Source organism: Nerophis ophidion, linkage group LG03, assembly GCF_033978795.1.
Source record: "Nerophis ophidion isolate RoL-2023_Sa linkage group LG03, RoL_Noph_v1.0, whole genome shotgun sequence".
NCBI lineage: Eukaryota > Metazoa > Chordata > Actinopteri > Syngnathiformes > Syngnathidae > Nerophis > Nerophis ophidion.
Genome location: NC_084613.1, coordinates 54,350,450 through 54,366,843, shown reverse-complemented (window position 1 = coordinate 54,366,843; position 16,394 = coordinate 54,350,450). Strand labels below are relative to the sequence as shown.

Genomic DNA, 16,394 nt, shown 5'->3' with positions numbered 1-16,394 from the left:
AAAAACAAATGAATTTTTTTAAACAAGTGAACACCAAGTCTTTAAAATATTTTCTTGGATTTTCAAATAGTATTTGAGTTTTGTCTCTCTTAGAATTAAAAATGTCGAGCAAAGCGAGACCAGCTTGCTAGTAAATAAATATAATTTAAAAAATAGAGGGATCTCACTGGTAAGTGCTGCTATTTGAGCTATTTTTAGAACAGGCCAGCGGGCGACTCATCTGGGCCTTACGGGCTACCTGGTGCCTGCGGGCACCGCGTTGGTGACCCCTGCCCTAGAAGAAAGGGAGTAACTCAACCCTCTGGAATTCCTACGTCAGTTTGTATAGTTTGTTGGGTTAGCATAGGATTAATATGTGGCAATGACAAATGAGGTAGTTGATAGGTAGTCATTTTTATTAATGCTTTATTTAGTTTTTCGTTCAATCCTAGATGGACTGTGACTTACAGTTGAATTGCTTTGTAGAGACACACCGAGATTAAGTCTAAATTCATTGTCTTCTTCATGGTGTTTTTGAAACTGCACCGATTTTTTCTTCGGAATTTTCCACAAACTTGGTGTGTTTTGTCAATTATTTGTGATGTGTGTACACTTTCAGAACGTGCTTGTTCTATTTTGGGCCGAAGTGAAACAAAGAAAATAATCTAAAGTTGTCATAGTTGTATTTTCAAGTTATTTTGCCCCGATTTTACCCGTCCGGCCCACATGGAAATAGATTTTCCTCCATGCGGCCTCTTAGTTCAAATTAGTTTGACACCCCTGGTTTAAATGCAATCCCACTGGTGAAAAACGCGCTTGGAGGTATTTTTGTTTTAATTAATTATAATTCATATGTAAAGTCAGAGCAAATGCAAAGTAAATATAATTTTGTGGCTATAAATATATCCGTTTTTTTTTTCAACCGGGCACTTTCTGTGAGAGCACAAAAGCTGAGGTACCAGTAGATGGCACTATAAGCGGTCACAAAAATGACTTCTGCAACGCTTATTTGATGTATTTTAATTTTCGCGAATCTAATATTATTGACTTACTGAGCATCCCCTCCTGCAATATGAAGACATAATTAAGAATTACAATTAAGAGTAATGGTAATGTGTAGGATTCCATTTCAACAGCGTCCCTACCTGTGAAGGCGTGCAGCAGGCTGGCAGCGGCAGAGGTTGTTCCTCACAAGGCAGTGGCACCTTCGAAAAGAACCTCCTGGCACTGAGTGTCCTGCGTGTTTGTGAGGGTGTCTCATCGTGTAAGTGTATTGTTTTAATGTTAAAAATGTCTTCTTGTTGGTGTTAAGGCAACAAAGTGGTTCGTACGGAAGTTATATTGTAAATTCGCGCGAGCTAACGCTTGTTAGCTAATAGCTTTCCCAACTCACATTTGGGCGCGTCATTTAAAGTGACCACTTCCTGACTTTTAGTCCTTGGAACATAATTTTATCTACCGAAAAACGGAATGGAATATTTACATTTAACTTAATTTCAAGTGTTTTATCTGCACCAATGTCATTTTAAATGTGTTACTTGTTGATCCTGGTGTGCCTGTACAACGCAGTTTTTTTTTACCGCCTTCTTACTTTCCTTCATTTTGTTTGTGGACTACTGCAAGTCTGAAATTGTGATTTAAAGCGATTTAGTGCTTGTGTCATCAATATTTTGTGCTGAAATTAAATCTAAAATTGTTATTAGTACCATAATTGAGAAATACTGTTTAAAAAAAAAGGTACTATTTTGTTAGTTCATACTATTGGCAACTACAAATGGTGCTCATATACGGTGGCCAATAATGGTAAGCGTGCAACTAAAGTTTTTGGCACGACTCGGCCGGGATTAGAACTCACGAAATCGGTAGGTCGTGAGTTCAAATCCCGGCCGAGTCGTACCAAAGACTATTAAAATGGGACCCATTGCCTCCCTGCTTGGCACTCAGCATCAAGGGTTGGAATTGGGGGTTAAATCACCAATTCCGGCCACTGCTGCTCCTCACTGCTCCCTTCATCTCCCAGGGGGTGATTAAGGGTGATTGGTCAAATTCAGAGAATAATTTCGCCACACCTCGTGTGTGTGTGACAATCATTGGTATTTTAACTTTAAAGGCCTACTGAAACCCACTACTACCGACCACGCAGTTTGATAGTTTATATATCAATGATGAAATATTAACATTGTAACACATGCCAATATGGCCGGTTTAGTTTACTAAATTACAATTTTAAATTTCCCGCTGAGTTTCTTGTTGAAAATGTTGCGGAATAATGACGCGTGCGCTGACGTCTCGAGTTGGAGGGAACATAGCGCAGCACCACTAGCGGCTAAAAGTTGTGTCTTTTTTCATCGCGCAATCATACAGTATTCTGGACATCTGTGTTGCTGAATCTTTTGCAATTTGTTCAATTAATAATGGAGAAGTCAAAGTAGAAAAATGGAGGTGGGAAGTTTTAGCCACACAAACACACGGTGTTTCCCTGTTTAAAATTCCCGGAGGTGAAGCTTTACTATGGATCAGAGCGGTCAAGCGAACATGGATCCCGACCACTTGTCAACCGGCAGGTTTCGGTGAGAAAATTGTGGTAAAAAGTCGCCTCTTACCGGAGATCAGCGGAACTTCTGTCGTGCTGCTGCTGCCGTGACTAATTCCCTCAGAGACTGGCGTCAAGACGCCCATGGACACCCCTCCGACTATCAGGTACTATATAATCTCACTAAAACACTTGCAACACAATAGACGGATAAGGGATTTCCCAGAATTATCCTAGTAAATGTTTCTAAAAACATCTGAATCGCTCACAATGCAATCGTCTTTTTTTTTTTTTTTTTTATTAAAATGTTTTCTAGACCTTCGCTATCAATATCCTCAGCCACGAATATTTCATCCTCGCTCGAATTAATGGGGAAATTGTCGTTTTCTCGCTCCGAATAGCTCTTTTTGTTGGACGCTCCCATTATAAACAATGTGAGGAGCCCTCACTGGGGTGGCGTCATCGTCTGTGACTTCCGGTAAAGGCAAGGCTTTATTAGCGATCTAAAGTTGCGAACTTTATCGTCGATGTTCTCTACTAAATCCTTTCAGCAAAAATATGGCAATATCACGAAATGATCAAGTATGACACATAGAATGGACCTGTTATCCCCGTTTGAATAAGAAAATCTCATTTCAGTAGGCCTTTAACTTTAAAACACACAAACACGATCAAACAAATATAACGGGGACATTTTGTAAATGTGCGGATTGATACTTATATATATATAGCGCAAATCAAAAGGTCAATACGTTTGATACTTAAATTATGAGATAATGTATATCATTAACAAGAAAATAACTCATTTATTGCCGATTGGTGGGAACTACTTTTTCTTCCGCATAGGTAAGGCACACTGCTGTGTTCAGTCATTTAGTCTGTCATTTATTTAAAGGGGAACATTATCACAATTTCAAAAGGGTTAAAAACATTAAAAATCAGTTCCCAGCAGCTTGTTTTATTTTTCGAAGTTTTTTTCAAAATTTTACACCTCCCGGAATATCCCTTAAAAAAGCTTTAAAGTTCATGATTTCCCCTATTTGCGGTGCGACTGTCCATTTCCCTGTGACGTCATACAGGGCTGCCAATACAAACAACATGGCGGTTACCACAGCAAGATATAGCGACATTAGCTCGGATTCAGACTCGGATTTCAGCGGCGTAAGCGATTCAACAGATTACGCATGTATTGAAACAGAGGGTCGGAGTATGGAGGAAGATAGCGAAAACGAAATTGAAGCTATTGAGCGAATAGCTATTGACGCTATTCGGCCATAGCATGGGTGTACCTAATGAAGTGGCCCATAGCATGGCTGCCTTATTAGCATCGCCAATAAAATGTGCAGACCAAACGATCAGGACTTTCGCATCTTGTGACACTGGAGCAACTTAAATCCGTAGATTGGTAAGTGTTTGTTTCGCATTAAATGTGGGTATCTAGTTTCAAATGTACATACAGTTAGCGTAAATAGCATGTTAGCATCGATTAGCGTAGCATGTTAGCATCGATTAGCTGGCAGTCATGCCGTGACCAAATATGTCTGGTTAGCACATAAGTCAACAACATCAACAAAACTCACCTTGGTGATTTTGTTGACTTAATCGTTGCAAATGCATCTGCAGGTTATCCATACATCTCTGTGCCATGTCTGTCTTAGCATCGCCGGAAAAATGTGCAGACACTTTGGCAAATTCAATGGGGATCTGGCGGCAGATTTCTTGCCAGTGGTGCAACTTGAATCCCTCCCTTTTAGTGTTGTTACACCCTCCGACAACACACTCAGAGGCATTATGTTCCCAAGGTTCCAAAAAATAGTCGAAAAAACGGAAAATAACATAGCTGAGACCCGTTGTTTGTAATGTGAAAATTAAAATGGCGGGTGTATTACCTCGGTGACGTCACGTTCTGACGTCATCGCTAAAAGACCGATAAACAGAAAGGCGTTTAATTTGCCAAAATTCACCATTTAGAGTTTGGAAATCGGTTAAAAAATTACATGTTCTTTTTTCTGCAACATCAAGGTATATATTGACGCTTGCATAGGTTTGGTGATAATGTTCCCCTTTAAGAAAATTATTGGCAATTGATATAAGTCACTCTGTATTATAAAACAGCAAGTGTCTGTGTCATTTTATTGAATTCTAATTGGAGATATTTATATAATACTTGCCAACCCTCCCGATTTTTCCGCGAGACTCCCGAATTTCAGTGCCCCTCCCGATGATCTCCCGGGACAACCATTCTCCCGAATTTCTCCCGATTTCCACCCAGAAAATAATATTGGGGGCATGCCTTAAAGACACTGCCTTTAGCGTCTTCTAAAACCTTTCGTCACGTCCGCTTTTCCTCCATACAAACAGCGTGTCGGCCCAGCACATAATACATGCGGCTTTTACAGACACACATAAGTGAATGCAAAGCATACATGATCAACAGCCATACAGGTCACACTGACGGCGGCCGTATAAACAACTTTAACACTGTTACAAATGTGCCAACCTGTGTGTGAACCCACACCAAACAAGAACTAAAAACACATTTCGGGAGAACATCCGCACCGTAACACCACACAACAGAACAAATACCCAGAACCACTTGCAGCACTAACTCTTCCGGGACGCTACAATATACACCTTCGCTACCACCAAATCCTGCCCTCCCCAACCCCGCTCACCTCAAACACACACACACACCCGTCTCCCGAATTCGGAGGTCTCAATTTTGGAAAGTGTGACTTATATACTGAGTTGGATATAAATAAGATAACACATTCAATACTAAGTAACATCATCACTAGTTTCACTGTGTGATTTTATATAGATTTAGATGACTCCCTAAGCGCAGCACATTGTTGCCAACTCATCAAGAAAAGTAGCTATTGGCTGTCCTCAGTCGCTAGTTACCGCCTCATTTGTATAATATATTGCTATGAACGCTGTAAAAGAGATACACAAGTGAGTTTAAAAAATGACAAGTATGATTGTATGTATGTATATATATATATATATATATATATATATATATATATATATATATATATATATATATATATATATATATATATATATATATATATGTAGGTGTGGGAAAAAATCACAAGACTACTTCATCTCTACAGAGCTGTTTCTTGAGGGGTTCCCTCAATCATCAGGAGATTTTTTTCCCACACCTACATATTGCGCTCTACCACGGTATCGAGCACTATTCTCCGGATAATCCAATCAAGACATATATATATATATATATATATGGGCTGCGAATCTTTGGGTGTCCCACGATTCGATTCAATATGGATTCTTGGGGTCGGGATTCGATTATAAATCGATTTTTTTTCGATTCAGCGCGATTCTCGATTCAAAAACGATATTTTTCCGATTCAAAACGATTCCGTATTCAATAGGGGTGTAACGGTACACAAAAATTTCGGTTCGGTACGTACCTCGGTTTAGAAGTCACGGTTCGGTTAGTTTTCGGTGCAGTAAGAAAACAACAAAATATACATTTTATGGTTATTTATTTGGCAAATTTGTAAACAATGGCTTGATCCTTTTTAACATTGAGAACACTAATAATTCTGCCCACGTTAATCCACATTAAACTGCCTCAAGTTGTTGCTTGGATTAAATAAAATGACAACTTTTCTTCCACATATAAAAAGTGCAACATTTAACAGTTTCAAGTGAACTCATCATGATACATTTATTACAGCATTGGGAAAGCCTGTAGTTGATTTTTTTGTTATGTTACATGTGTATCAACATGTGATAGCAGGGACCCTGCCATTCAAAACTAGGCTGCTACATTACTAATGATTAATGTAACTATAGCTGAAAAAAAGGACAATAGCAATAGGAGTTCATGTAGGCCTTATGATGCACTTACATTAAATTATACACTATCAGAGACAGAAACTCTTCATTTAACATAGTCCTTTTTTGCTGCTTCAACACACCTCAATCAACAGTCCGTAACACACACACACCGCAACGTGAGCTAACGTTACGCTAAAAGCTAACTAGCCTTCACCTAAAGCCAGGACTGCGAGTGAGTTTATATAATCATTAAATGAATGTAACTAATTTTAATGTATAAAATCCGCAACACATGCAGCTGAACTTTAAATACACGGACTTAGTTTCCGCATGGCCGCTGCAATTGAGCACACATGACAAGGGTGGTGTGTGGGTGCTGTGATCTGTTTGGCACCGAACATTGGATGATCTTTTTTTTTTTATTAACGCACATACTGTAAAAGAGCAATTTCATTGTTGATTATGTGCATTTACTGGGGAAAAAAATAATGAAGGTTGTGGCAAGCAGAAATATCGTTGTTTATTAAAACATGTTTCCCTAAAATATGCATATCCGATTACTCCATTAATCAAACAAACTAATAGATTAACTTGATTACTACAATAATCCATAGCTGCAACCCCACCAAATAATATTTGCAGCTGACCTGTTTGATATGGTTCATATGTTTAAAAGTAATTGATATACACAAGGTTGGACTGTGACCAGTTCTTGGTATCATCATTATCATTGACTAGGGGTAAGTAAATATATTTGTTTTGCAGTTCAAATTTCGATTGACACATCCCAAGTAAAAGCTAGATGTTTAAAAAAACAGACTTTTTATGTGCAGATGACCAGAGAACGTAACACTGCGCATTATGCAGGGATCTATCAACTGTGTTAAGATGATGTTTTACTTGAGGAAGGTGACTGATCATATTTTTCTTCTATTCTCTCCTAACAGACATGGATTAAAACAAAACAAAATCATGCAAACTGAGAGCGCCAAAATGGTTCCAGAAAAAGTCAGGCACCTTAGACCTCTGTCGTTGTACTCCAGGATGAACATGCCTAAAGGGAACCCGGACAGTTTCCCTGAGCCGTTCATTAATCATAAATTTGAAATTGTCACCAGTGGTGCGACGAAGCGTAAATTAGCTGATTGCCATCAGGAGAACGATGAGAATCTGGCAAAGAAACCATTTCAACCTTCGCTGTTGCTCTGCAGCCCTGCGCCGACACAATACTCCCCTCTTGTCTTATCCCGGGCCGCGTTGTCAGCCAAAGCACCATCTGTCGAAGTCCAGGCCAATGTGGCATGCGAGTTGACCCCGAAACCATGTGGGCACGAGGAGGTGGATCCTTGTGTGTTGAAGTGTGTGATCTCAGGACATCAACCTGCCTTTGACGCTGATGTCGATAAGCTCTTGTCCCTTGATCCATCTGACATTAACGGTAATGTAAAATACGAGGATGAGGATAAAGGATATTTATCCATGTACCTGCAGCCCCCGCCTACCTGCAGCCCGGATAATCTTGCCTCTGAACCTCTGGGGCCAACTCAGGTTTCAGGATGTAGCGTCCCTCTCACGATGAACCATCAAGACCTCGCTGTAGGCGGGTTGTCCATGCGATCGCCCGTAGAACTTTTGGGCGACTCTGTGCAAGGGGAGTGGAATATCGGCTCCCCCATTCTAGAATCCTCTGTGTGTGTGAAGGTGGGGGATTGTAGTGTGAGCCAAGTAGGTGAGGAGGCGCCGCCAAATGAGACAGAATCCCTCCTTGAGTGCAGTGCGCTTGATTCGGACACTAGTTTGAAAGTCCAGGTAAGCAGTTTCATACGGATATATTGATGCAGTTTTCTGTTAGTGTGTGATGCTTTTTATTTTTTTCCGTAGGTCAAATCAGTGGTGCAGATTCCCAGTAAGCCCACATCCAGCAGTACACCAGATGCACCTTTCCAAAAGAAGTCCAACTCAAAAAACAGTGGCAGGCAAGTGGGAGTGGGGCATCTATAGGGGGAGCTGCAACCACTTTACCTGGTTGTGTAATCATTATGTCAACATGTGCATGTATACAGTAGTTACATAGATAGATAGTACTTTATTGATTCCTTCAGGAGAGTTCCTTCAGGAAAATTAAAATTCCAGCAGCAGTGTACAGAGTTGAGATCAATTTAAATAAAAGTAAATAATGGGGGTTTAAATGGAAACAAAATAGAGAAATTACAATAAGAATAAAAACTAAAAAGCAACAATGGGAATAAAAATATAACAGTAAAATAAGACTATAACAAGACAAAGTAGGCAGTAGTGACCATGTTATGAAAACGTATTGCACGGTTATTGTGTTACTCAACTTACGAGATTGGTTTCAGTGACGCAGCTCTAAACTCAAAACACGTGTATCTTAAATCAATTTCTACCATTGAAATTTATTTTCAAATCAAATTGATTCCAGCCCCCTAACCCAAACAGCACAATTTTAACATGTAACATGCCTTCGGGCGGCGTGGCTTGGTTGGTAGAGCACCTGTGCTGGCCAATCGATGGGTCCAGGTTCGATTTCCGCTTACGCCATCCGAGTCACTGCCTTTGTAACCTTGAGCAAGGCACTTTACCTGACACCCTGTTGGGATTTAAGAATGCAAAAATGTGAGGCTTTTTTTTTTTTTACTGAATTCACGGGCAACCAGTTGATATCCCTAATAATGAAAAACAGAGAACCTAAATTGGAACCTTGAGGAACACTAATCTAACACTAAGAGCAATCATTGATGTGCATTTTCTTTGCAGGCCAGTTGTCTTTAAAACTGCAGAGGATTGGAAGCGAGAGAAAGAGAAATATGTCCAGTTAGTCTTTAAACACATCCATGAGGGTTCAGGTGCTCCTCAAGGTAAGAACCATGACCCCCCCCCCCCAGTAAATGACTGTACTGTTCAAACATGCTGGTGTATTTGCCAAGATGCTGTTGGAGAATTGCGCAGTTTGATGGCACATGTCGGCCATGATGCTTCCGGAAGATCATGGCAGCATCCATGTGACCTAACATGCAGGAACTACCAAGCACGTTTGGGGAGAGCTGTGCCCAAAATGACCCTTCGCGAGTGGCAGGCCAAGAACTCCCACATGCACAAGCGCTTTAACAAGACGCCGAAAATATTTCAAAGAAGTCCCGTTTTCTAACCAAGCCCTTTTATTGTTCAAGTTATGACAGTTGTTGTCTTTGCACTTTTATGGTTGCACTATTTTTGTATGTATTGTAGCCTATGTAAACTTGTGCCGTTTATTGTCGTGTTGGAGCACTTTATTATCATGCATGTTTGCGAATAAAGCCATTTTTCACAGGTTAGGTATTTTTTATAATACAGTCTGTTTAAACCTAAGTGAAACCCACAAATTGCCTTTGCTTCCATACATTTTATTTGTTAAACAAGATCACTTGTTCATCATGTTGGGACCTTCAGCTATTTTTAATAATTTCTGAATAAAAGTACAGTGAAGTGGATTCGTTTGTTCTGATTAAACCAGTGTTTTTTCACTTTTTGTAGAAAATGAGTGACCTCTTTTTTTGTACAAGTCTCTAGAAAACATAAGAATAATATATAAATCAATTTTCTGCAACTTTTCAGCTGAACTGAAATAAACAAAAAACTGTGCATCTAATACAAATGATAATTAGGAGTCATTTGATAAATTGTAATTTCTAGGAACAAAAATACATACAAAATAATTTGATTTGAATGAGATAAATAAAATCCATACCAAAAAAATAACACTTGATATTGAAACATTCCAGTCAGTGCAGCTCTATATTCAAACAGTGGTTGGACAATCCTTTCCCTGTTTGGGTGTTACAGTTTAAGTGGTACTTTGGACCTTACACTTATTCTGGAATAAAGCAGCCACATGTTTATAACGCAGAGCAACTCATCCACGGTAAATTAATAAAGAAGCATACAAATACCCGACATATGTGCTTTAAAACCGATATATGCACAGTGCAAAAATAGATTTTGAACTTGGGGGGTAGGGTCGCAGGGGGGAAAATAAGATTGTCTCGTTCAGCTTTTGCACACACACACTTTTCCTTAAAGCTTGTGTTGCCCACCAAGAGGCATGAGCTTTGTACTACACAGGTAGTAACTTTAGTTCTGTCCAACACAGGTGAGTAATAATGCTTTGGTGACATCCGCCAATGAAATCTATTGTCAATGATAGCAACATGACTTTTTTTGATAAACTTCAGTTGTAATTATGCCATGAGTTCTGTGTTTACATCAAATACACATTTCATTCCAAAAAAAAAATACACAGTGAGTGGATAAAGAGATGTGAATAGGAAAGATACACTGACTAACAAATTGTTATACAAACATTTGTTATTGCTTTGGCCTGTTGAAGCCTGCTCATGTCAACTGCTGGTTGAGTAGATGCAGAAGCACCTGAGAGACATCGGTCCGAACCAATCAGAGGACATCAATGGGCTGCAGGGTAGTGGGCAGAGACCCCGCCGCGGTCAGAATCTTGTAGGAGGCTTTTATTTAGAACCCCAGAGAGTCTTTTTGTGCGGGGAAGTCCATGTCCTCTTGGTCCCATTTGCCTGGGGACAGGCACTCGTCAGTGGTAAAATCCTGAGGGTTTACCCCAATGTCCAGGACCTGGGGGTTAGTGCGAGACTCAGCGAGTCTGCGGAAACAGCAGGGGAGACATTTCAAAAGATGACAATTATAATGAACAACACATGGATATAAGGATGAATTGTAAACTCAATGACCCCATCATAGTTCTAGATGAAAACGTGATGATGTGTCAACGCCAAGGGGAACTTTCCCTTCTGCTCTACCTTCATTAATGGAGATGAAAACGTGATGATGTGTCAACGCCAAGGGGAACTTTCCCTTCTGCTCTACCTTCATTAATGGATGTGGGCAAACATGGAGATGCAGACAGATGAAGAGCATGTGACTAAATCAAGTAATGACATTATTACCTGAGCAGGATTCAAAGCTATCCAGACTGCGGCTGGGAAAGTGGGGGTGGAGGCAAACACCACAAGTCAGGTAAGAGTTTAAATCTGTTCTAAGATGCAAACACTAACCCACTTTAAAAGCCAATAAATTATGTTGTTGCAAACATTTAACATACAGTAGGTCTACATTCTCTGAGGTCCTTATTTCAGTCTTGTGTAGGTCTACACTCTTAGGTCATATTTATTCAAGTCTTGGGCCAATTTACAACACCTGTGGTCATTAGGCTGCGGTCCCGGTGACCCGACCTCCGATAGGCGGAAGAATATGGATGGATGGTCATTATTCCAGTCTTGTGCCAGTTCACAACATCAAAAGTCTTTATTCCAATGTTGTGCAGGCCTACTGTCTTTGAGATCATTATTCCAGTCTTGTGCAGGTCTACAATAAGAAGGTTATCATTCCAGTCCTGTGTAGGTCTACAGTATCTAAGGTCACATTTATTCCAGTCTTGTGCATGCCTCCATTCTCTAAGAACATTTTACAAATCAGGTACATACATTCACTAAGGTCATACTTGTTCTCGTCTCCCGCAGGTCTACAATCTTGGATGTCATTATTCAAATTTTGTGCATATCTGTAGTCCCTGATGTCATTATTTCTGTCTTGTGCAAATCTTCAATCTGACATTCTTGTCTTGCTTGGGTCTTTTTTCCCTTCTACCGCGTATTCCCTTCAGGGTCCCGGGGGGCGCTGGAGCCTATTTTAGCAGCATTTGAGCGGAAGGTAGGGTGCACCCTGGACAAGTCACCATCTCATGGCCTTGTGGATCATTAAAGTTTGTCTAAGTCTTTAATATTTGAGATTATTCCAGTTTTGTGCAGGTCTACAATCTATGTCCTTATTAGGTCTATAACATTGAATGCCATCATCAAGACTTGTGCTGGTTTATAATTTTTGAGGTGGTGGAGAGGTTTAAATGGAAGATAATCTTTATACGTGTCTTTATCCACATGATGACTTCTCAAGAGTGTTTTCCTAAAGAGACATGACTCATGTGTGATTGATTAGCACGTAATCCAGGGGTATCCAAAGTGTGGCAAGGGGCCCATTTTTGGCTGACAAGTAGTTTTGTATAGGCCCTTGACATGTTCCAAAAATGAAATATATTCATTGTTAATAAGATATAATAGATCAGTGGTTCTAAAATGGGGGTACGCATACCCCTGGGGGTACTTGAAGGTATGCCAAGGGGTATGTGAGATTTTTTTTTTTTAATATTCTAAAAATAGCAACAATTCAAAAATCATTTATAAATATATTTATTGAATAATTCTTCAACAAAATATGAATGTAAGGTCATAAACTGTGAAAAGAAATGCAATATTCAGTGTTGACAGCTAGATTTTTTGGACATGTTCCATAAATATCGATGTTAAAGATTTCTTTTTTTTGTGAAGAAATGTTTAGAATTAAGTTCATGAATCCAGATGGATCTCTATTACAATCCACAAAGAGGGCACTTTAAGTTGATGATTACTTCTATGTGCAGAAATCTTTATTTATAATTGAATCACTTGTTTATGTTTTGCAACAAGTTTTTAGTTATTTTTATATCTTTTTTCCAAATAGTTCAAAAAAGACCACTACAAATGAGCAATATTTTGCACTGCTATACAAGTTAATAAATCAGAAACTGATGACATAGTTCTGTATTTTACTTCTTTATCTCTTTTTTTTTTAACCAAAAATGCTTTGCTTTGATTAGGGGGTACTTGAATTAAAAAAAAATGTTCACAGGGGGTACATCACTGAAAAAAGTTTGAGAACCACTGTATTAGATATATAATACTAACAGCAATAGGTTGTAATCACCAGACGTCATGTCAGCTCATTAAATATGTGAGACTCGAAGTGGTGGGCCAGCGAGCGTCTGTTGTCATTGCGTTCTGGACTGCAGATTGGCTTTTTTCATAGAAAAATGCCCTATGCCTGTGTTTTTTTAGGCTGTTGGAATCGTTCAAATTATAAAAAACATCAAAGTCTTTTCAGAGTTCCTCGAGAGGTAATCAAAAGAGCCAAAAGACGTACGAAAGATGACAAGAAAAGTGTCACGCACTCCAGTCCAAGGGAGCAGTCAAAGAACGCACAAGTTTGCAGTGATCACTTCGTTAAAGTTTTTGATTGACTACGTTTAACATTTATTATTTCCCATTTAAGTCTTACCCTGTATTTTATCTTGTTTCAGAGTTCTTAAAACTCAATTTTGCTTTGAGTGTTTCAAAAGTACCACCTTCATGTGTCTGAATAAAATAAATCAAATGTGAGCAAGAGTTCACGCAATCATAAATACATCTTTCAGCACATACACAATATTAACATCTATAGTTATATTTTGATAAAGATGGGGAAAACACGCATAAATGTAAACAGCGCGTGCGTACAACAAGAACAAAGCAACAAACATGGCTGTGGATGCAACTTAAATCATGAAATTCAACCTTGCCAGGGCACGATGCATGATTTATCTTGATACCAATTTCTTTGACCCAGCCACACACAGAAATTGTAGACCTCCATGCTTTTCCAAGTTTTCATCTTGCCATTAGAATGATGTCTGCAGCACAAGATACTGTGATATGTCTGAGAACACGACAGACCGATAATCCTAGAGATCATGCGACAAATATTTTTTGATAACGAATAGGGATATATTATATTGCATAGTTTGCATTTTTTTGCTCGTTTCGGCTTTTAGTGGTAAGATCTAGGCCCATTGCGTACGCAAGGTAGTTCACACTCTGTTTGCTGCACAACAGCTTCAGTATCTTGGTGTGGTGGCCCACCACTTTGTTTACTTCCGTTCTAAAGTTAAGTTATTCAATAAGACCAATTTCCCTTGTCACCTACAACACAAAAGCAATAGGTGTGACTATAGCTTCAATCAGTCTAGCATACACTGACAGCCGATACATTGAATTGTTTTAGCATCTTCATTGTACAAAATGGTCCCCCACATAATTTTATTTCTCAGTATGCCACCCTTAGTGGACAAAGTTTGGACACCCAAACAACCGATCTGTGAGGGTCAGAATGCTTGCTAATAGGGGGTCAAATACTTATTTATCCTCGAATACAAACTAATTTGTAACATTTATGTTATGTTTTTTCTGGTTTTGTGTTTCTCTCTGTTGAAGTGAACCTACCAATAAAAATGTTGACAAGTAATATCTTTGTAAGGTGCTGAAAGTTACAGAGAGAGGACACGATGCCGAGCCACAAAGCTACACCTTTTGATGGCATTAAAAGCAGGGTTTCCCACACATTCATTTATTTGTTTGTGGCGGCCCGCCACGAAAGAATTACGGTCGCCACAAATATAAAAAAATATATTTAAAAAAAAATACAAATGTATATATATATTTTTTTTCGGCTTTTGACTCGCTCGACCGCTCATAAAAGCAATGGGACTGTCTGTGAATGAAGCTTGTAGTTACATATTATATAAATATGTAAATATTACATAAATATGTAAATAAATATGTACATAAAGTGTTGTAATTATATTCCAACTCCGCGTTCTTCTTGGTCATTGCTGCTGCCCCCCCCACACACACTCCCATTCCACCCCCACCGCCCAACCACGCCACCACAAATAGATGCCTGACCTGTGGGAAACTGCATTATCAATATGGATCAAAAATTATGATCCGTTTTCACCATCACGATGATTCTTGCACACCGGAGAATATAGGGAGTTCTCATGTCAAAAGAGTTAAACAATGCAATTATTGTTCAAGCCACATGCGGACATCAAGGTGAGTAAGGAGAGTGTATGGTTGGGCTTTATCTCAACATGTGTGTATTCATTGTGCAGCAAGGGCAGTAGTCTCCTGTATGAAGAAGGAATAAAGAAGTCCAGTGCAGTGAAAGAGATTTATGATCACTCTTAGGTGAACAACAGGTTATACGATCATTCATTTAAACCCATATTCTGTGCACTTTATATTGAATTTGTAGGCACCTCATTATTTGTACAAAAAATAAATAAATAAAAACTGTTTAGGGATGCTTTAGCGCCCCTAAAACAGAAGTAATGACAGCATAGGACAAAGACATCAACGAGGCCCTTGAGTAACCTTCATTTTAAGAATAGCTTCATCTGTGCTCATGCCGGAAACCAACTCATTAAATGCAGAGTGGGGAGATTTACAAGGTTGCAGTGTAATTACATCGTGTGGAGACAATCATCTGATAACGGAGCAAACAATCGCCTCTAAATGCATGATGCACAAAAAGCAGAGCCCACCCCCTTCACTAAATGAAAGCATAAAAACGCAGGGGGAATTCACGCATTAATGATTTTTCAATGAGTCTTAAAGATGCTTCCTATCAAACAGTTATTCACGGATGCACCATGTAACAACACCTTCAAAAGCTCTGATGATTACACACTTAACAGTCAGTTAATCACAGCTGGATTCAAACTACTTTGTGCATGAAGTATACAAGCTTAAGAAATTCAAATTGATCATAAACAACACAAACACCGCATACAAAATGAAAATGACACCATATCCAAACACAGTCAGTCCTTGAACAATATGCACTTGAAGCAACAACCACTAGATGGCAGAAGAACATCAACGATAAGGCACAATAAAATCATTAATGCTTTCACCATCTTGAAAATAATTAATAAAGAAATATGAGTCTTGCAAAATAAAGTCCACCAACACATTACATATACCTGCAATAATAGGATTCCAAATCCATCCATTTTCCTACCGCTTATTCCCTTCGGGGTTGCGGGGGGCGCTTGAGCCTATCTCAGCTACAATCAGGCGGAAGGCGGGGTACACACTGGACAAGTCGCCAACTCATCGCAAGGCCAACACAGATAGACAACATTCACACAATAGAATAAAATCCTGTTACCTTTATATATTATAAATGTATTTGACATTGCCAAAAACGTAGTAAACTTTACAGTATGATTGTAGCCATTCTGAGTCGGCCTGTCGCTTAAACGTTGAAGTAGGGGTTTTGTATTTTGTCTGACGTGTTTCCAAATTTGCCAAAATAAAGCACAGAGTTCTTGAATGCAATGTAGTGA

General features: G+C 39.2%; 2 protein-coding genes across 5 annotated transcripts in view; one reads left to right on the top strand and one right to left on the bottom strand.

Annotated features, from left to right (window-relative positions):
• Nucleotides 1-922: 922 nt before the first annotated feature.
• On the top strand, nucleotides 923-9,854 carry LOC133549820 (uncharacterized). 2 transcript variants are annotated; one of them, XM_061895641.1, is made up of 5 exons: nucleotides 923-1,243; nucleotides 7,273-8,134; nucleotides 8,207-8,301; nucleotides 9,104-9,204; nucleotides 9,274-9,854. In XM_061895641.1, the coding sequence occupies exons 2-5, from the start codon at nucleotides 7,298-7,300 to the stop codon at nucleotides 9,492-9,494; spliced, it is 1,254 nt and encodes a 417-aa protein (XP_061751625.1). In that variant the 5' UTR covers nucleotides 923-1,243; nucleotides 7,273-7,297; the 3' UTR covers nucleotides 9,495-9,854. The 2 variants fall into 2 exon arrangements, with proteins under 2 accessions (XP_061751625.1, XP_061751624.1); XM_061895640.1 differs by having other exon boundaries at nucleotides 9,104-9,854.
• Nucleotides 8,392-16,394, bottom strand: part of ldlrap1b (low density lipoprotein receptor adaptor protein 1b) — a 69,238-nt gene continuing 61,235 nt past the window's right edge. Inside the window, exons 9-10 of one of the 3 annotated variants that reach the window (XM_061895643.1) lie at nucleotides 11,302-11,333; nucleotides 8,392-10,997 (exon numbers count right to left, since the gene is read on the bottom strand). In XM_061895643.1, the coding sequence (XP_061751627.1) occupies nucleotides 10,951-10,997; nucleotides 11,302-11,333 (79 nt within the window). In that variant the 3' untranslated portion in view covers nucleotides 8,392-10,950. Of the gene's footprint in view, nucleotides 10,998-11,024; nucleotides 11,155-11,221; nucleotides 11,334-16,394 lie in introns of those variants that run through there. The other 2 variants (XR_009806182.1, XM_061895642.1) reach the window with 2 other exon arrangements.

Coding starts and splice junctions, on each gene's coding strand:
- LOC133549820 (XM_061895640.1), top strand. CDS start 7,298: ATGCAAACTGAGAGCGCCAAAATGGTTCCAGAAAAAGTCAGGCACCTT. Junction 8,135..8,206: donor ACACTAGTTTGAAAGTCCAG/GTAAGCAGTTTC, acceptor TTTTTTCCGTAG/GTCAAATCAGTGGTGCAGAT. Junction 8,302..9,103: donor AACTCAAAAAACAGTGGCAG/GCAAGTGGGAGT, acceptor TTTTCTTTGCAG/GCCAGTTGTCTTTAAAACTG.